This window comes from Carettochelys insculpta, chromosome 28, assembly GCF_033958435.1.
Source record: "Carettochelys insculpta isolate YL-2023 chromosome 28, ASM3395843v1, whole genome shotgun sequence".
NCBI lineage: Eukaryota > Metazoa > Chordata > Testudines > Carettochelyidae > Carettochelys > Carettochelys insculpta.
This window is the reverse complement of record NC_134164.1, coordinates 1,306,467-1,327,517: the sequence shown is the minus strand read 5'-3', so window position 1 is coordinate 1,327,517 and position 21,051 is coordinate 1,306,467. Positions and strand designations below refer to the sequence as shown.

Genomic DNA, 21,051 nt, shown 5'->3' with positions numbered 1-21,051 from the left:
TTAAAGTGGGATGAAGACACTGTTCCTGGATTCTGCCTCCAGAGCGGTGCCACTAGGGCAGCACAATGCCTGATTGCGTTGGAACATTGTTTCAAGAAATCTAAAGCCTGTTGTCAGCAGAGCAGCTCAGCACCTTTCCTCAGCTATTTGTATTGCATGGGATGGGGTCTGAAGAGCAGCGTTAAAAAACAGGGATAGGAAGAACAGTCACTCACGTTGGTCTGCAGAGGTCAGCAGACATAAGCCACTCCAATAGCTCCAGGCTCAGACCATCTTTCGAGTGATCAGATTCTTTGGGAGAAGTAAGACTGCAACAAATGTACTTTACAGTTAAATCAGAGGAACAGAGATAATCCAGCACAAGTAGCATCTGTGTGGTTTCCTTCTCTTGCAAATATAGTCACTTACTGTAGTGGTGTTGGAAGAGGTTTGATTGCCAGCCCTGAAGGCTGGGGTCCTGGATAGGACAAGCAGAGGACGGAGCATTAGAAAAGGTGCCTACATGCTGCCTCCGTCAATATCACTTTCTGCCCATGAAAGCTGATGCTCCAAAATATCTGTTAGTCTATAGGTGCCACAGGACTTCTTGTGTCTAAATTCAAATCTCTCAGTCATTGGGGATACTGTCCTGCTGCTGAGCTACTACTTCACAATGAAATAGCTCTCCAGTTATAGAACTCACCTCTGTTTTCTTTTGTTATTTAGAAGCCAGACAAAGAAGTCCTTGCCCCCTTGGGAGGCCAGCTCCAAGCCTTGACCACTGGCTGCTGACATTTGGGGTTCGACTTCCCTCTTGTATGGATCAATAGCATTCCTGGAAAGACAAAATCCAAAGAGGACATCACCTTGGGATTCCACCAGCATGTACTAATCTGTTTTCTTTATATGATTTTTGAGCTGTTCAACACCTCCATGCCATCTACCAGCGGCAAGGAGTCAAAGGCGTTAGGGTATGTTTATATTACATGGAACATTGACCCCCTCAATCTTGAACTCTTCTGGGGTTCAGCTTTGCATGCCTGGCAGAGACGCGTGAAATTGAATGATCTGGAGTCGGCAGTCAACCTTATACTCTTCAATATTGCGAGGAGTAAGGAAGATCGATGGGAGAAAACCTGAGCCAACAAAATAAATTGACCACTGATGGCTCGATCGCTGCAATGTTGATCCATCATCTAGCATGGAGAAGCCCTCAGACAGCAAAAGGGAAAGTCACTGTGCTTGTTCCCCCAGAACAGAAGTATTCCTGGGGGTCAGGCATCTATAGCATTGCTGCAGTCCGGGCTGTGCACCCTCCATATGCTGCAGTTTGGCCAATGACCACCTGAAGTTCAGACAGCAACAACACTAAAGAGACTCACTCGCTTTTCTTCTCTCGTCTGGCCAACAGCCACTCCACAAAGTTCTTCTTGAGCATGTTATCCATGGTCCGGCTGTAATCACTGGCCAGGATGGCCTCAGAGTAACGTCGCTGTAAGGCCCTGGTGGTGGGACTGTTTGGGTTGGTGCTGCGAGTGGAGGAGAGAGACAGTCATGGCTAGACCAAGAAAAAAACATTGCAGATGGCTCTGATTCTAGTTTGAGGCAAATGCCCCATTTAATGACTGTGGTTTGTGACATTTCATTATCAGTTGCAATATCTCTAGAGCCACAGAATCATAGAACACTAGCACTAGAAGGGACTTTAGGAGGTCATCAGGTCCTGTCCCCTGCACTCCCTGCAGGACCATGCACCATCTAGACTATCCCTGTTTAGATATTTATCTAACCTGCTCTTAAATATCTTTAGTGATGGAGATTTCACAACTTCCCCAGGCAATTTATTCCAGTGTTTAACAACCCTGACAGTTAGGAAGTTTTTCTTAATGTCCAACCTAAACCTCCCTTGCTGCAATTTAAGCCCATTGCTTCTTGTCCTTCTCACAGAGGCCAAGGTGAATAATTTTTCTCCCTTCTTGTAACACCCTGTTAGGTACTTGAAAACCGCTATCATGTCCCTCTCAGCCATCTCTTTTCTGAACTAAACAAACACAATTTTAAAAACTTCTTTCATAGGTCGTATTTTCTAGATATTTAATCATTTTAGTTGCCCTTCTCTGGACCCTCTCCAATTTCTCCACATTTCTCCTAAAATGTGATGCCCATGACGAGGCCCTCCATGCCTGCCCAACTTAGTGAAGCACACCAGGGCTCAATCTTCGTTACCCAGCTTTCCTTCCATCCCCCAGGATACAAGTAACTCCTGTTGATTTCATGGGAGTCATCTGTGTCCTACAGGTGGTGGAAGAGGGAATTTACAGTAATCATGGAAGGGGAGGAGTTATATCACATCCGTTTTGTATAAGTGCCCTCCAGGGAAACCCGACCAATGTTAGGACCTGAAGAGACCCAGAGTGATCATCACATCCAGTCTTCTAAATTCATGGCAGGACCAAGCACCATGTCTAGACCCTCCCTGACAGCTGCTTTTTGTTTTTGTTTTTCTAACCTGCTCTTAAAAATCTCCAGTGATGGAAATTCTGCAACCTCCCCAGGCAATTTATTCCAACTGTTAACTGACAGTCCAGCCCCTAAACCTCCCTTGCTGTAAGTTAAGCCCATTGCTTCTTGTCCTAACATAAGGGTTATGAAACTTCATCCTATTTACCTCAAATCATTTCTCCAGTGTGTCCAGATTATTTTGAATTCTGACCTTATCCACCAAAGCACTCACAACCCTTCCCAGCATGGTATCATTCACAAACTTACTAAGAATACTCTCTAAGCCAATATCCAAATCATTTATGAAGATATTGAATAGAACTGGCCCCAGAACTGATCCCTGCAGAACCCCCACTTGTTATTGCCTTCTAGCGTGACTGTGAATAAATGAAAACACTCTCTGAGAATGGTTATCCAGCCAGTTACGCACCCACATTATAGTAGCCCCATCTAGGTTGTATTTCCTTCGTTTACTGATAGGAAGGTCATGTAAGACTGTATCAAATGCTTAAATTCTAGGTATATCATGTCTTCTGCTGCCCCCTTCACCACAAGGCTTGTTATCCTATCAAAGAAAGCTATGAAGTTGGTTTGATGCAATTTGTTCTCAACAAATCCATGCTGACTATAACATACAAACTTATTCTCTTCCAGATGTTTGCAGATGGGTTCTTTAATTATTTGCTCCATTATCTTTCCTGGCACAGAAGTTAAACTGATTGATCTTGTAATTTCCCAGTTTCTCCATATTTCCCTTTTTATAGATGGGCACTATGTTTGCCCTTTTGCAGTCTTCTGGAATCTCCCCTGTCTTCCATGACTTTTTTTTAAGGTGATAACTAATAGCTCAGAAACCTCCTCAAACAGCTCTTTGAGTACTTTAGGGTGCATTTCATCAGGCTCTGGTGACTTAAAGACATCTAACTTTTCTAAATAATTTGAATGTGTTCTTTTCCTATTTTAACTTCTGAATCTGCCTTCTTTTCTCCAGCATACACTCTTGTAGGTGTCAAATCACCACCAGCCTTCTTGTTGAAAACCAAAGCAACTCTGACATTTCCACATTTTCTGTTACTGTTTTTCCCTCTTTGTTGAGCAGCGGACCTACCCTGTCCTTGGTCCTTCTCTTGCTCCCAATATATTTGTAGAATGTTTTCTTATTCCCCTTTATGGCTCTAGCTAGACAGAGTTCATTTTGTGCCTTCACCTTTCTAATTTTGTTCCCACATACTGGTATTTGTTTATATGCATCGTTTTAAATTTGACCCAGTTTCCACTTTTTATAGGATTCCTTTTTGATTTTGAGATCATTCAAGATTTTCTGGGTAAGCCAAGGTGTGAGCCAATCCAATTCCCGATGGAATCATGTGGATACTAAAATAGTGCTCGATCCAGTCTAAAAGTACACAGAAATTGTTTTATTACTTACCTGAGGCCATTCTCCTCTGTGAGAACAAGGCTCAGAGAGGCCAGTAACAGAGCAAGAACTTTCAAGGACAGCATTCTCCTGGGTTGGTTCTCTAAAGGTAAACAGAACGTAGTAAGATGACCGGCAAGGGTAGACCATTGAGTGGTCTGCTAATAGTTCAGCAAGCTTAAGGAAATGTGTAATAGTAATGTATGAATCCAGTACCTATGCTTGGAACAGGCTTTTGTCTCTGGAATACAAAGCGACTTCCACACACGTTTTTTTCTGTTCCCAATTCCTTAGCTTAAGGTATCAGGAACTGATTTTGAGCAAACTTTTATATCATAATCCCGAGTACCTGAGAGACTGTAAATTCCTTGAGGCTAAGGTGTCGTCCTCGCTTATAACATAGCTATGTCTTGCAGGAATGCGAAATATTCATGCCTCTGACCAACACAGCCATACTGACCTAACCTTCTGGTGTAGACTCCGCTAGGGCACCAGGAGAACCTCAACACTGACCTAGCTACCACCCCTCAGGAAAGGGGAGATTCTGCAACAACAGAAACACCTGTCCATTGCTGTAGCCAGCTCCTGTGCTGTGGGTCTGTACTAGCAAAGCTAAGGCATTGGAGCTATGCTTCTATCATCCCCATAACAGACAAACCCAAGGACATTATCATCCATGTCTACAAAAGGGGTTGCTCCAAAGCCTAGTGAAGTATGCAGGAGTCTTTCCATTGGCTTCAGTAGCTTCAGATCAGGGCTGTCCGTAATAAATAGCAATAATATGGCATCCCAAGAGGAAGATTATTCTGTGTAACTTTTCTGCAGGATTCCTGAGACCAATCTAATTTCTATTTAAATCAGTGGGTCTTTTTCCATTCAGTTGAAGAGGACCTTGAATAAAGACGTAAGCCAAAGTCCACTGAAGTGAATAGAGATGCTCCCAAAGCCATTTGGGTCCCACCTCAAGAAGATGTGGTCTTTGAGATCTCACTAATCCACATGGCTTTTTCGAGGTTTGAGTTCACCACTTGTTGGGTGTTTGGCTGCTTTGAATTAACATCTCAGCTCGGCAAACACTTTTGAAAAATATTGTCCCGTCTTTTAGAACATAAGAATGGCCATACGGGGTCAGACCAAAGGCCCATCCAGCCCAGTAGCCTGTCTGCCAACAGTGGCCAGTGCCAGGTGCCCCAGAGGGGGTGGATTGAAGACAGCGAGCAAGCGATTTGTCTCCTGCCATCCATCTCCAGACTCTGACAATCAGAGGCCAGGGATACCATTCCTACCCTTGGCTAATAGCCTTTTATGGACCTAACCTCCATGAATTTATCGAGCTCTTTCTTAAATTCTGTTATTGCCCTAGCCTTCACAGTCTCCTCCGGCAAGGAGTTCCACAGGTTAACTGTGTGCCGAATGAAGAAGAACTTTCTTTTATTAGTTTTAACCCTGCTACCCATTAATTTCATTCAGTGGCCTCTAGTTCTTGTATTATGAGCACAAGTAGATAACTTCTCTTTATTCACCCTCTCCACACCTGTCATAATTTTATATACCTCTATCATGTCCCCCCTCAGCCTCCTCTTTTCTAAACTGAAAAGTCCCAATCTTTTTAGCCTCTCCTCATACGGGACTTGTTCTAAGCACCTAATCATTTTAGTTGCCCTTTTCTGAACCTTTTCCAGTGCCAGGATGTCTTTTTTTAGGTGAGAAGACCACATCTGTACACAGTATTCAAGATGTGGGCGTACCATAGATTTATATAGGGGCAGTAAGATACTTCTATCCTTTTTTTAATAATACCTAACATCCTATTTGCCTTTTGGACTGCCTCTGCACACTGCATGGGTGTTTCCAAGGAACTATTCACGATAACTCCAAGATCTCTTTCCTGATCAATTATAGCTAAATTAGCCCCCATCATTTTGTAAGTACAGTTGGGATTATTGTTTTCTATGTGCATTGCCTTACACTTATCCACATTAAATTTCATTTACTCAGTTTGATGAGATCTTTTTGAAGTTCTTCACAGTCTGCCTTTGTCTTGATTATCTTGAACAAGTTAGTGTCATCTGCAAACTTTGCCACCTCACTGCTCACCCCCTTCACCAGATCATTTGTGAATAAAATGAACAGGATTGGTCCTAGGACTGACCCCTGGGGGACACCACTAGTTACCCCTCTCCATTCGGGAAATTTACCATTTGTGCCGACCCTCCGTTTCCTGTCGTTTAACCAGTTCTCAGTCCATGAAAGGACCTTCCCTCTTACCCCATGACAGCTTAATTTACATAAGAGCCTTTGATGAGGTACCTTGTCAAGGGCTTTCTGGAAATCTGAGTATACTATATCCACTGGATCACCCCTGCCTGCATGTTTGTTAACCCCTTCAGAGAGCTCTAACAGATCAGTGAGACACGATTTCCCTCTGCAGAAACCTTGTGGACTTTTGCCCATCAAATTATGTTTTTACATGCCTGACAACTTTATTCTTTACTATTGTTTCAACTAATTTGCCCGGAACTGACGTTACACTTACCAGTCTATAATTGCCAGGGTCACCTCTAGAGCCCTTTTTAAATATTGGCGTTGCATTAGCTATCTTCCAGTCATTAGGTACGGAAGCTGATCCAAAGGACATCTTACAAACTAGTGTTAATAGTTCTGCAATTTCCCATTTGAGTTCTTTCAGAACCCTTGGATGAATGTCATCTGGTCCTGGTGATTTGTTAACAATAAGTTTATCTATTTGTTCCAAAACCTCCTCTAATGACACTTCAATCCAGAACAGTTCCTCAGTTTCATTTCCCACATTGAAAACATGCATTTTGTTGTTCAATATCTCACTCTTTTACAGATATTGAGGAATGTTTGTTGCAGTGCTGAGTTTTATTATTATTAACAACAATAACAGAGATTACTGATCAGCATTTAGATGCCCAATCCAGCTACGCTTTATTGAAGAGTAACTTTACTCACATAAATACAGTTACTTATGTTCTAAAGGATTTCCAAGATCAGTCTCTTAATTCTGATTTTGCAGAAACTGTGAAAATTTTAGATGCCATTTAATGAATTATACACTTTTCACTTCAGGAAAACCAGGACATTTAAGAATATTTTTGCAGCTTTTTGATTAAGTGCAAATGATAGATAGAGGTTAAATGAAAGGAATGGGTTTTTTTAAATCAAATGTATCAAGACTGAATGAATTAAGATACAACATGTCTGGTGTTTAAATCAAATATACAGCTAAACAACAATCTTAAATGCTTGCATCTAAAACAATAGAAGACAGATGTTTGCAGAATGTGCTAATAACCTGCAAAAAGAAATTATGTGAAAGGCAAAGTTGAGAAGTTTTTGATTCATTTTAAAAAGAATAAAGCTTAAATAACAAGTGTAGGGATAGGGCAGAATTTCACCATGTATGAAAGAAAGGGAAAACTTGTAGTAAAACATTCTCAGATTATGTTAAATTTGCCCGAGCCAGAAGAAAAAGGTTTAAACTGCTTAGAGATTTTCTGAAAGTAAAAATTGAGTTAGCACAATAATGTGATGATGTTTTTAATGCCATTACAGGACTGGGGTTCTGGTATGAAATTCTGAATCTAAATCCCTATCAGCCACTGTTTACAGCATAAGAAACACTCTCCTGTCTCTCCCCATCAAGTTGTTCATCAGCATTGCTCCCTTGTCAAGTCACTGTTACTTAACTGGTTTATGAGGATAGACTGTTGGCCTGTGCCTCCACCCCCAACCCGAAGGGCAAGTGATCTGCTTTTCATCTGGCCCCTACCCTTTGACCTGTCCAGCTTGGGTGGCCCTGCCAGGAGTGAAAATTCCCCCTCAACATACCTCCCATGGTCACTGGAACACACAGGTTTTCCCATCATGGGAAAATGCTGCTCGCCCTGCCGGAGAGACTGCGAAACGGGGAAGGACTATCTCCTCCATGCTTGAGAGGTTGGGCAGCCAGAGCACAGAGAAGCTGCCCCAGAGTCAGCGGGACCAAAAGAAAGGCTTTTGGACAGTCCCTTCCCTCCTGCCTCTCTGTGCTGTTCTGATGGCAAACAGGAGCCCTAAGCAGCCTAGAAGGAATCAAGGGAGAATTTCCCCAGCACAACCCTTGCAGCTGGGAGTGAGAGGAGCCACAGATGGGACGTGGCAGGGTTCTACCTAGGACAGCTCTAGCACTGCAAGCCATAGGCAGCACTAGTGAGGCTATCACAATCTAGACGTGTGCAAGACACTAGCCACACATCTGCTTGAGTGTGGCTTGTTGGCTTGAAGTATATATAATATATATACTTATATAATAATAATGTGGCTCGCCCTGAAACTCTCTTACTGGCACTGTCTGAGACAGGACACTAAGTTAGATGGAGCAGAGGTCTGACAGGTCAAGCAGCTCTTACCTTCCTGCTTTTACCCCTCATGCCTGAAAATGTCAATGTCCTTTGCTGCCATTGCACTATTATTTTAGAGGAGAGATTAGGAAAATAAAGCAATGGGATTTGAGTTTCTTACCTTCCTGGTCCTCTGATGTAGCACTTAGGACTCCAGAAGATTCTGGTCTCCACCTGGGATTGTCAGCCTTTATATATAAAACAGGTGGGCTGGACCATATCTATCACTATGAAATAAACAGGAAACCAGCCAGCTAATTAAAACAAATCAAAGCCACTTAGATAAGCTACATTAGGTCCATTGACCTCCAGAGCAGGAAAATACTCTTTTAAAATATGTTTACATTAATGGCAATTAAGCCTGGCTGTATCACAAAATTAAGAACTGGAGCATGTTATGGGTGTAATAGACACAGCATGGTACCTGTGTTAGTTCATAGGGCCTGATAAAGAGGGACAATGTTGCTTAATTCCCCTCACTTCCTCCACCAAATGCAAGTGGCAGCTGTTACTCACTCAGAGGCCAATTCTCTTTGAATTTACATTGGTATTAAGTGGGAGTCATGGCACTAAAGCCAATGGCTCCCAGGCTGTCTTTCCCACTCTGGCTCCATTACTATTGTCGGATAGAATCCCTAGGGAAGTCTCCTACCACAGAAGGGTTCCCAGTCCTGTCTACAACTCTATGGCTGACCTTACTTGCTTTCCTATGTCTTCTAAGAGCCCAGTAAGCAGTGGAAGTGGTGGTAATGCTGGCAGACAACATTGACCTCCTGGGGTCTGGCAAACTTTCTGGTTTAGCACTGGTCGGGTCCCAACCTGTACTGGACCCAAGAATGGCTCTGGTGGGGCATGACTAGATAGCCCTTCCCAGCTTGCTATCAAACCACTGATAACTCTTCTGCATACAGTGGTTCAATCAATTGTTCACCCACTTTATAGTAATTTAATCTGGACTATATTTTCCTAGTTTGATTAGTTGTATTCTGATGTTGCTGTCTATTGTGTCTTGTCAAGTTAGCCATCACACTGCTTTTGAAGTCTGGCACATGTATTGCTGCCAGGTTTATGAACTGCTATCCCAGCTTCCCTCTAATCCCAAAATCCGACTGGGCAGGGCATGGAAAAGAGCCTCCACCCTTCCTTTCCAAACTGAAATTCCCATGTCATGCATCTGACAAAGTGGGTTCCAGCACAGGAAAGCTTATGTGTAAATGAATTTGTTAGTTTTCAAGGTGCTGCAGGAACATAAGAACATAAGAATGGCCATACTGGGTCAGACCAAAGGTCCATCAAGCCCAGCATCCCATCTGCCGACGGTGGCCAATGCCAGGTGCCCCAGAGAAGGAGAACAGAAGACAATGATCAAGTGATTTATCTCCTGCCATCCATCTCCTGCCCTTGTTATGAAGGCTAGGGCACCATACTCTATCCCTGGCTAATAGCCATTTATGGACCTAACCTGCAAAAATTTATCAAGCTCTTTTTTAAACCCTAATAGAGTCCTGGCCTTCACAGCCTCCTCGGGCAAGGAGTTCCACAGGTTGACTGTGCGCTGTGTGAAGAAAAATTTCCTTTTATTAGTTTTGAACCTACTACCCATCAATTTCATTTGGTGTCCCCTAGTTCTTGTATTATGGGAAAAGGTAAATAATTTTTCTATATTCACTTTCTCCACACCATTCATGATTTTATATACCTCTATCATATCGCCCCTCAATCGCCTTTTTTCCAAACTGAAAAGTCCCAGTCTCTCTAGCCTCTCCCCATATGGGACCCTTTCCAAGCCCCTAATCATCTTAGTCACCCTTTTCTGAACCTTTTCTAATGCCAATATATCTTTTTTGAGGTGAGGAGACCACATCTGCACGCAGTACTCGAGATGTGGGCGTACCATAGTTTTATATAGGGGAAGTATGATATCTTTTGTCTTATTATCGATCCCTTTTTTAATAATTCCTAACATCCTATTTGCCTTACTAACTGCCACTGCACACTGCGTGGATGTCTTCAGAGAACTATCCACTATAACTCCAAGATCCCTTTCCTGATCTGTCGTAGCTAAATTTGACCCCATCATGTAGTACGTGTAATTTGGGTTATTTTTTCCAACATGCATTACCTTATACTTACCCACATTAAATTTCATTTGCCATTTTGCTGCCCAATCACTCAGTTTGCTGAGATCTTTTTGTAGTTCTTCACAATCCCTTTTTCTTTTGACTGTCCTGAACAACTTGGTGTCATCTGCAAACTTTGCCACCTCACTGCTTACCTCATTTTCTAGATCATTGATGAACAAGTTGAACAGGATCGGTCCCAGGACTGAGCCCTGGGGAACACCACTAGTTACCCCCCTCCATTGTGAAAATTTACCATTTATTCCAACCCTTTGTTTTCTGTCTTTTAACCAATTCCCGATCCATGAAAGGACCTTTCCTCCTATCCCATGACCACCTAATTTACATAAAAGCCTTTGGTGTGGGACCGTGTCAAAGGCTTTCTGGAAATCTAGGTATATTATGTCCACTGGGTGCCCCTTGTCCGCATGTTTATTAACCCCTTCAAAGAATTCTAATAGATTAGACAGACACGACTTCCCTCTGCAGAAACCATGCTGACTTTTGCCCAACAATTTGTGCTCTTCTATGTGCCTTGCAATTTTACTCTTTACTAGTGTTTCTACTAATTTGCCTGGTACTGATGTTAAACTTATCGGTCTATAATTGCCAGGATCTCCTCTAGAGCCTTTTTTAAATATTGGTGTTATATTGGCCGTCTTCCAGTCATTTGGTACCAAAGTGGATTTAAAGGATAGGTTACAAACCACTGTTAATAACTCCGCAATTTCACATTTGAGTTCTTTCAGAACCCTTGGGTGAATGCCGTCTGGTCCTGGAGACTTGTTACTATTCAGCTTATCAATTAATTCCAAAACCTCCTCTAATGTCACTTCAATCTGAGTGAGTTCCTCAGATTTGTTGCCTAAAAAGGCTGGCTCAGATTTAGGAACCTCTGTAACATCTTCAGCCGTGAAGACTGAAGCAAAGAAATCATTTAATCGCTCCGCAATGGCACTGTCTTCCTTGATCGCTCCTTTTATATCTTTATCATCCAAGGGCCCCACTGCTTTTTTAGCAGGCTTCCTGCTTCTAATGTATTTAAAAAACATTTTACTATTGTTTTTTGAATTTTTGGCTAGCTGTTCCTCAAACTCTTTTTTGGCTTTTCTTACTACATTATGACAGTTAATTTGGGAGTGTTTATGTTCCTTTCTATTTTCCTCACTAGGATTTGACTTCCACTTTTTAAAAGCTGCCCTTTTCTCTCTCACTGCCTTTTTAACATGGCTGTTTAGCCATGGTGGTTCTTTGTTAGGTCTCTTACTGTGTTTTTTTATTTGGGGTATACATTTAAGTTGGGCCTCTAGTATGGTGTCTTTAAACAGTTTCCATGCAGCTTCCAGGGATTTTAGTTTAATTACTCTACCTTTTAGTTTCTGTTTAACTAGCTTCCTCATTTTAGTGTAATTCCCCTTTTTGAAATTAAATGCCAGAGTGTTTGGCCGCTGCGGTGTTCTTCCCAACACAGGAATATTAAAAGTTATTATATTGTGGTCACTATTTCCAAGCGGTCCAGTAACAGTTACCTCTTGGACCAGATCCTGCGTTCCAGTCAAGACTAGATCGAGAATCGACTCTCCCCTTGTGGGTTCCTGTACTAGCTGCTCCAAGAAGCAGTCATTTAAGGCATCAAGAAATTTAATCTCTGAATCCCGTCCTGAGGTGATATGCACCCAATCAATATGGGGATAATTGAAATCTCCTATTATTACTGTGTTTTTTATTTTGATAGCCTCTCTAATCTCCCTCATCATTTCAGCATCACTATCACTGTCCTGGTTAGGTGGTCGGTAATATATTCCTAATGCCATATTCATATTAGAGGAATGAATTGTTATCCATAATGATTCTATGGAACATTTTGATTCCTTTAGGATTTTTACTTCATTTGATTCTATATTATCCTTCACATATAGTACCACTCCGCCACCCGCACGACCTGTTCTGTCTTTCCGATATAATTTATATCCCGGTATGATAGTGTCCCACTGATTGTCCTCATTCCACCATGTTTCTGAGATGCCTATTATGTCAACTTCCTCCTTTGATATGAGGTACTCCAGTTCACCCATCTTATTAGACAGACTCCTAGCATTAGTGTAAAAGCATGTTAGAAAACTACCACTATTTATATGTCCGCCTTTCACAGACGCGTTGGATTTTTTTATGCACGATTGTTTCACATCTGATCTTGCCCATATATTATTTCCCACGTTCCCTATCTGACTAACTTCTAGGGAAGCCCTGTCTATGGAGCCTCGTGTAAGAGAAGTCTCCGTCCGATCCAGGTGCTCCCCCGCACCAATCGGCTTTCCCCCACCTCTTAGTTTAAAAACTGCTCTATGACCTTTTTAATGTTTAATGCCAGGACTCTTTGTTTTTGCTGAAACAGGTTAGTATGGCTGAAACTAACTGAAAGTTGATGCTGGATGCGCAATTCCAGCTATGACAATTGCATAACTTGAATCAGAGTATCTAGGATCGACTTATGTGGCCATCCTCACACACGGAGGTTGACGGGAGAAACTCTTCCATCGCCCTCCCTTACTTATCACAATAATGAGGAGTACAGGAGTCGACTGTCAATTCCTGATCGTTTGATTTCATGTGTCCCTGCTAGGTTTCCAAAATCTAACCCTGGAAGATCTATCTTGACCAGGTCGATCTCCTGGTAAGTATAGGCATACCCTTAGCATGCTAAAAATAGCAGATGTGGCCACAGGAGCATCATGCCGAGGCTCACCAGCTACCATGGCTATACTGCTATATTTAGCACACTAGCTTGAGCATAGCTAGCGAGGGTATGTCTGCCTAAACTGGAATTTAAACCTTTCAGTGCAGACAAACCCAGAGATGAAGGGGGAGTTTCACACCTTGTGTTGAGGCTGGTCTAGACTCTGTGCACTTGCTAACACATCCATTACATTTGGGTCATGTTTTCTGGTTTTCTTAGCAAGTGTAACAGCTAGAGATTCAGGCCAGGCTAACAGTCAAAAGTTAAGTTGACTCAGTTCTGTCACTCAGGGTGTGTCTTTACTTACTGGAAGACTGACTTGATCAAGGTTGATCTTCCGGTGTTTGATTTATCATGCTTAGTGAAGAATGCACTAAATCAAACCACTGGGACTCTACTGTTGACCCCAGTATTCCTCACTGTCGCAAGGAGTAAGGGAGGTCGACAGGAAAGTTTCTTCCATCTATCTCCTGCTGTGGGGACAGCTAGCTCCAATACTTTGACTCCAGCTACGTGATTGTCATAGCTGGAGTTGTGTATCTTAAATCAACTTTTTGACCTAGTGTAGTGTAGTGAAGAAGTCACACCTTCCCTGAGCAAGATAGTTATGCCAATGTAATGCCAGTGTAGACAATGCTAGTTCAACACAAACATCTTTCCATCAACCTACCTAGCACCTGTTAAAGAGGTGGATTAACTTTACCCATGAGAGTACTGCTGTAGTGTTTCAAGTGTAGACAAGCTTTCAGATTTTGTCTATATTCAGTAGGGTTTGCTGGTAGTGCTGGACCAGCTACCCTCTCCCTCTGCTGTGGGGAGGCAGTCTATACCAGCAGAAGAGTGCTGATGTCTGTGTAACTTAGATCAGTTCCAGGAATAAAATAAGATCTCCTGACTGAAGGAATCCTAGAATACTAGAACTGGAAGGGAACTCGAGAGGCCACCAAGTCCAATCACTTCATCCCTGCCTCAGTTTCTCCATCTGCCTACCTCAGAAGGGTGCTAAGATTTTATTGGGTAGAGTTTGAGATCTTTGGGTAGAATGGGTGAAAGGAGGGGAAATTATTCATTAACTAAACAGCACTGAGGTGCGTTTAATCTGGCCTGGAGTTGAACCAATGGCCTCAAGCATAAGAGCCTCATGAAGTCCCTTACGCCAGCTTCCACCTACACAAATCGGTTCTTCTGAAGCCCTAACCCACGCAGCCACCTTAATGGCATTGTAATAACAATGCAATATAAGAGTACTAAATAGCTACAAGTAACCAATTTGTGCTCTGAGCGTGCTTGCTAATCAATAGGTTGGAATAGTGTATTCCAATGTCTTTATGATATGTATTCTGAGTACTAAACTCCCAGCCAACTCGGATATCTTGTTTCTCCAAAGTGCAACCCATTTGTTTTCCCGTCATTAAGTTTCTTTGGACGATGGGAACTTAATAGGGTGAAATAAAAACCCAGCAACATGAAATACTGACCGGCTGTTCAGAGTCGTGGTGACTTCAGTGCCTTTGTCTGGGAACCAGCTGAAATGGCTTACTTGCTCTGAAATTAAAGAATGGAACCTGTGTCGACTGAGTTTCCAACTAGCCACAGTTTAATACTACCAATGACTGATCTCTGGGCACTAATTCAGGCCCCAGTTTGGGACAGTAATTAAAGCATGTTCTTAACATTAACAAATCATAGAATCATAGAATACTAGGACTGGAAGGCACCACAAGAGGCCATCAAGTCCAGCCCCCTGCCCCAATGGCAGGACCAAGTACTGTCTAAACTATCCCTGACAGACACCTACCTAACCTATTCTTAAATATCTCCAGCAATGGAGATTCCACAACCTCCCTTGGCAATTTATTCCACTGTTTGACCACTCTGACAGTTAGGAACTTTTTCCTAATGTCCAACCTAAACCTCCCTTGCTGCAGTTTAAGCCCATTCCCTCTTGTTCTATCCTCAGAGGCCAAAAAGAACAAGTTTTCTCCCTCCTCCTTATGACACCCTTTTAGATACCTGAAAACCACTATCATGTCGCCCCTCAATCTTCTCTTTTCCAAACTAAACAAGCCCAATTCTTTCAGCCTTTCTTCATAGGTCACGTTCTCTAGACCTTTAATCATTCTTGTCTCTCTAATTTCTCCACATCTTTCTTGAATTGTGGTGCCCAGAACTGGACACAATACTCCAGCTGAGGCCTAACCAGCGCAGAGTAGAGCGGAAGAATGACTTCTTGTGTCATGTCCAGTACAAGATTCCCTGTTGTTCTTAGGATTTGGTCTGCTTTAATATGTGGCACCTCTGCAGCACCTTTCAGCTGAGGATTTCAGGGCATGTGAAAGTATTTGATAAATATGAACAGAAGTACTGGAGTGAGACCAGGGACCCTTGTCTGAATTCTGTGCTTTGCCACAGGCTCATTATAACTCTAGGCAGCAGACAAACCGCCTGTCTTCACTGCATGGTTAACCTAGGACTTTCTCTGGGTTTTAGCTCCACCCCCTTCACACAGAAAGCCCTCTGAGCGGGGTTTGGAGACTAACTTATCTGGCTGGGGCGGGTTGGTCACAATCAGCCTCTGCTTTAACTTGGGTGCAACTGCCCTCTTTGCAGGTAGAACTCTGACTAAGTCCTATGCTGAGAGTCCCCCACACAAAGGGCAGATAAAGTCCACCTGCAAGCAGTTCCTCTTAATCTGAGTGCTTGACCAGCAACCCAGGAAAGATTCAAATGCCACCAGCTGATAAGCAGAGTGCCCACAATGCTCCCAGCAGGCAGGGTGCATTCCTACTGGTGATGTACATCTGCACATACCATGATGCACATCAAATTTATTCCACACACAGATAGAAAAAAAAGTTAGAGTTACTATTGCCTCTGACACAACAGCCTGGGAAAAAATCCTGTGCAGTGAAGCACAGGATCTGGCCTGGGCCATGCACACAGGATGGCAGAAGCAATGAGGGCTCAGTGGAGAGGGCTGGACCTTGCAGTAGGGATAGCTGAAATTTACATGTGGCTCACTTAGGTATAAGGAAATGGCTGAGTTAGCTGAGCAATGTTGGCATACAAGTGGGGGAGCACTTCTGTAAAAGAGCTCAGTAAATCAGCCCCAGATGGCTTGGGAGGCCACCCTGTCCTAGGAGGAGTGGGCAATTTTTGCCTGACGAGGCACAGTTACAACGTGTGCCTAGCCGGGCAAAAACACAGACAATTTTACTCCAGGAAGAGGTGTCTCTTGCGTGGCTTGTGCTCATATGCATAACACCCTGCCTTGTGACGCCCAGCCCCAGAGACCAACAGCCCGACTGCCACCCAGAGAAGCCTCTTAGATATTCGAGCAGCAACTCTTCTTCAGGACTAGTGTAACCACCAACAGGTGGACTGGAACCTCTGGAGCATAGTGCAGGAGCCCCTTCAGTGTGATGTGAAAGCCAGCTGACTCTCAGCTAAGCGTGTAGAGGAGGCTCAGTCTGCCTCTCCGTAAGTGCTCTATGTGCCACAAGATGGGACCATGAATCACACCCAGAAGGTGTGTGGGCCATACAAGCACCGATTAACTCCTGCACTGGTGGGCCAGCAGTTCGTGGTTCCCGTTTACAATGCCCCTGTGGCCCGCAGTAAGTGGATGTTGTACTTCAGACCAGGTCACTGCCTTGCTGTTTGTACAGGAGGTGTGGGAATTGCCCCCTCCCCTGCCCTATTTCCTGTGGGAACATTGCTGGCTGTTCCCCTTTGTCTGGGAGTGAGAGGGGAGCACAGAGTTTGCTGCATTCCCCACTCTGGCTGGGGATTGCAAGGGGCAGATAAACCCAGACCTGCCCCAGGCAGGGGACATGTACCCCTCCCCCCACCTGTGGCCACTGGAGCTTTAGCGACCATGGAGAGGCACTTCTCGCCCAGCCCCAATCTGCTGCTGTGGTGAGAGGGGAATGAGGCAGGTCTCTCACCCCAGAGCAGCCTGCACACCGTACCCCTCAGCCCCACCCAGAGCAAAGATTTAAATGAAGCACCAGAGTGTGCTGGACTAGAGAGATTCAACCTGCAGTGTTGATTTCAAGAAAGAAAAAATAACAAGGGCCGTGTCTTCACAGCAAAGAGACAAAGCATATTTCTACATCCAGCTAACTACCTTCCTGTGAAAATCTTAGTGGAGACAAAACCCAGTCATTTTTGTCTAAGGGTGTCCAGCTAACACGTACTACAGGTAGTGGATAGGGTTCATCTGGACTAGCGTGATTTGTCTCCATTAAAACTACCCCGATTTGTCCCCATTAAGATTTTGTTTATTATTTTCCCCACATAAAAGGCTTTCTATTCCTTGCCCTGAAGACTGAGCGAGAACAAAATGGCTGGTTGAGTGGGAGAGATTAGAACAGTGAAAAGAACGAGAAGTCCTGTGGTACCACACAGACTAGCAGATATATCGCAGCATAAGCTTGCCTGGGCAAAGACCCTTTTCAGCAGATGCATTAGAACAGTGGGAGCTTCAGGTAACAAGGGGATAGCATCCGTCTTGATCAAGTATGTCCATAGCAGGGGTGAGGAAATTAACAGCACAGTTATACCAGGAAGGAATTAGGATCAAGCAGCTGCCACAGTAAAATAAGTTTATGGCCCTCTCAGGTCCTTACTACCATCTTAACATCACTTTTTAATGTATTGTTGCCACAAAACAAGAGTAAGGCAGGGACTGAAGGGATGGCCCATGAGAACTCTGTAATTTATTAAGTGATCCAGGATATGAATCAGATCCTGAGGGCCCCAGTCCATGAGAGGCAGTGATTTTGTGCGTGATTGATTAGCTTTAGACAAAAATCAAATGGCATTAGGCAGCAAGACACTAATTTCCCTGTGTTACAGGTAGTTTACAAAGGCAAAGGGGAACGTTTGATTCTAGAGATCTCTCACTGAGTAAAGGATTTGAATTATACCTTGAACCACAGGGCCTGATTCTGGATTCATTTAGTAGTGGAAATCTGGAACAGGGGCATTAGCTTCTGAATGAGTGAAGTCAGAATCTGATCTCCCTGCTCCTAGGCTTCCCTTTTAAAAAGCATCAGAATCTCATAGCTGTACATGGGGAGGACAACATTTATTCTGTGTTTTGAAAACCGTGAGGGGAGTTGGAGGTTTCAAGAGCTCACCTCCTCCTTCAACAAGGTCAGTGGAAGAACACCAGGGGCAGAATTCATCCTCCTCATTGCTTTGCAAGCTCTGTAAGTTTTGCTTATTCACTGCATCAAAACCCAATCTTTTCATCACTCATCCAAGCCATGGGGAAAGTCCCATAAAAGCACCAGTACATTTGTTCACAACAGCTGTTGGGGGGAGGTGATAGAGGGGAAGTGAGAGAGGGAAAGAGAGAAAGACCAACTTGTAGATTAGAAAATTCTGCTGTAAAACCAAAGTAACCTATTCATTCATGGAGAAATTATAGGGAATAGAGTATATTTTCCCAGTAGCTCTTGAAATACAGTTGCAGGTCTTTTCCCAACCTGTTTCAGACTCCAAATTTAAAGTATTTTACTAAAACAAAACTGAGCAAAAGCATTTTCATGATACAGGTAAATGAAAACATTTTGTTTTGTTTAATTTATTTTCTTCAAAGTGTGAGTATTTTCTTTGAAAAATGTGTATACCCAAACACAGGATCACATTGTTTTAGTCCTGGAGAACCAGAATCTGAAACTGACAAGAGACAACTGACCCATGTAGGATGAATCAAATGCAAAAACTGTAAATAGTTCTGAAGAAAAACACAGATTTTCAAAAACCTCTGTCTTTAACATTTCAAGTTGGTGATCAGAACACAGGTAACTTTTTTCAGATGTGATCTTTTTTTTAAGCTTAAATCCCATTGAGTGTTTGCTTTGTTTTTAACTAAAGCACCTAGAGTTTATGAAATGTTCATATCCCCAGGGAAGCTGCAGCTGTAACCATTTCCATCTTAAAACACTAGCTCTCTTTTATGCAGACTTGTTTCTATGTTAAAATCTCACATATATTCCTGATTTAAGTGTCCTTTCACAAAAGGAAAAGTATATTTCTGATCATTTATCCTGAATTACTGATCCTCTTTTATCCCTGTGCTTTGACCAAAAATTACTTAAATTAGCAAATTTTAATTTAAAATGTTCAGAGACTCAGAGGGTATTAATAGGCTAATGCAGACCATCAACTGGTGTAAAAACAAACTGCTAATTTAATAAAGAGTGGGAATTCAAACAAATCTCTCAGAACTAGCTTTTGTCAACTGAATCTTCTGAGGAAAGCTGCTTTTTCACTTACGAATATTTTCTATGCAAACACAAATTTAACAAAATACAGTTTAAATTGTGATTCCACTTACAGTAAAATGAAAAATTTCACAGTTATAACGGTCTTTATTTTTGTCTTTATATAAATGAGAACTATTCTACAGGCTCTTGTTTTACATTCAGAGCCATCTAAACATTTGTTTTTATAACTTAAATGGTTAATACCAATTAAATGAAAAATAAAAACAACCACTGCTTCTGTGATTTATATATTTTATTTTATTTTATTTAAAACTCTCATCACACATTTGTTGGACCCAAGTAATAATACACTTTCAAAGTCATGCTAGTTTAGACTAATTTAGTTCCAAGGTGTGTGTGTGTGTTTTTAAATAAACTAAAATGTAATGTACAAAAGCTTATTTCTAACTGCACAAGCAATTAGAGAAATAAATTCATGGAAGGTTCAAATGAGAATTTGTAAAGAACTATCTGCATTTAACTTGTTACTAAGGTACGAAAAAGATTTCCAATGTAGAAAATTTCTCAGTGTTAATCTGAAATAGAAAATAGTAGACTTTATGTGTGCCCTTTCATTGAAACGTGCACATTTTTCACCCCAAAACACTTGCAACACTCAATGCAAAGGAACTTTCCTAAACATCTAAAATGAAAAAACAATTGTTATACTTGCAGACACATTTTTAAAACTCAATAAGAACAATTGTTTGCAAAAGATACCAGAATAAAAAGGAAACAAAATGCTAAAATCAGACTATGTTTATCAAGTCAGAAGCCTTCAGCTGAGAGGCTTCCATTCTATAAATGCCTCAACCATATATAAAAATGCAATAGTCTGAAGTGATTTTTAAAAAGAAATTCAACTCCATTTCAGGAAAAAAAAACACCCCTTTATAAAACTGTCTGACTTCTTAAATTGCATGAGAACTGTTGCTTAAGATGTTCAGTTTTTTTTTTAAAGTGGTTTTTGTTGCTATTAGTAGGAACAGTTAAATTTCCATGAGAAAATTTTGTTTCTCTTAATAGATTCTTTTACAAAAAGTGTATTTCTCACACGTTCAGCTGAGCCATGGAACTTTAACATTGTGGGACAGTCTCCTCACATCATTTTCTTGAAGTAAACTGTAAATGAATGCAAGCCTATTTTCCCCCAAGTAGATCAATGATTTAGCCTCCTCTTCTGTTTGCATTCCCTAAATACCTTACATCTGGAATGCTCCACCAAGGGGAAGTCCTTTGATATTCTTTCTGGTTTCAGGTCTAAATTAAAGACTTCCCTCCTTGTTTGGATTGTGTTTAGGAGAGGCTCTCTTGATTTCATTATTTTAAAGGGTAATGTTATATGGGTTTGGCCCTTTGGAAATTAATGAACTATAACAAAAGCATTTTGGTCAAATTTTGAAAAAGATCTCTGGGGCCAATATTGGTCAGAACAACTCATTTCTTTTACCTCACTGCATTTATCTCAGACACATTTCAAAGTGAGGTTGCAGTTGTCAGATCTGTTGCAAAGAAGATTTGAAGGACATTTTCTCTACACAAGCACATTTCACTGCTCTGTTCTTTTCACCTGTAAATTTCCAGTTTAAATTACAATCTGAATGCCTTAATA

The 21,051-nt window shown here is 42.1% G+C and overlaps 1 protein-coding gene across 1 annotated transcript in view; it reads right to left on the bottom strand.

The window, feature by feature from the left end:
* Nucleotides 1-211: 211 nt before the first annotated feature.
* The window catches only part of B4GALNT2 (beta-1,4-N-acetyl-galactosaminyltransferase 2 (SID blood group)), a 110,701-nt gene continuing 89,861 nt past the window's right edge, over nucleotides 212-21,051 (bottom strand). The window contains exons 10-13 of the mRNA XM_074979028.1: nucleotides 3,911-3,999; nucleotides 1,362-1,508; nucleotides 683-814; nucleotides 212-308 (exon numbers count right to left, since the gene is read on the bottom strand). Of these exons, the coding sequence (XP_074835129.1) occupies nucleotides 212-308; nucleotides 683-814; nucleotides 1,362-1,508; nucleotides 3,911-3,999 (465 nt within the window). The remainder of the gene's footprint in view (nucleotides 309-682; nucleotides 815-1,361; nucleotides 1,509-3,910; nucleotides 4,000-21,051) is intronic.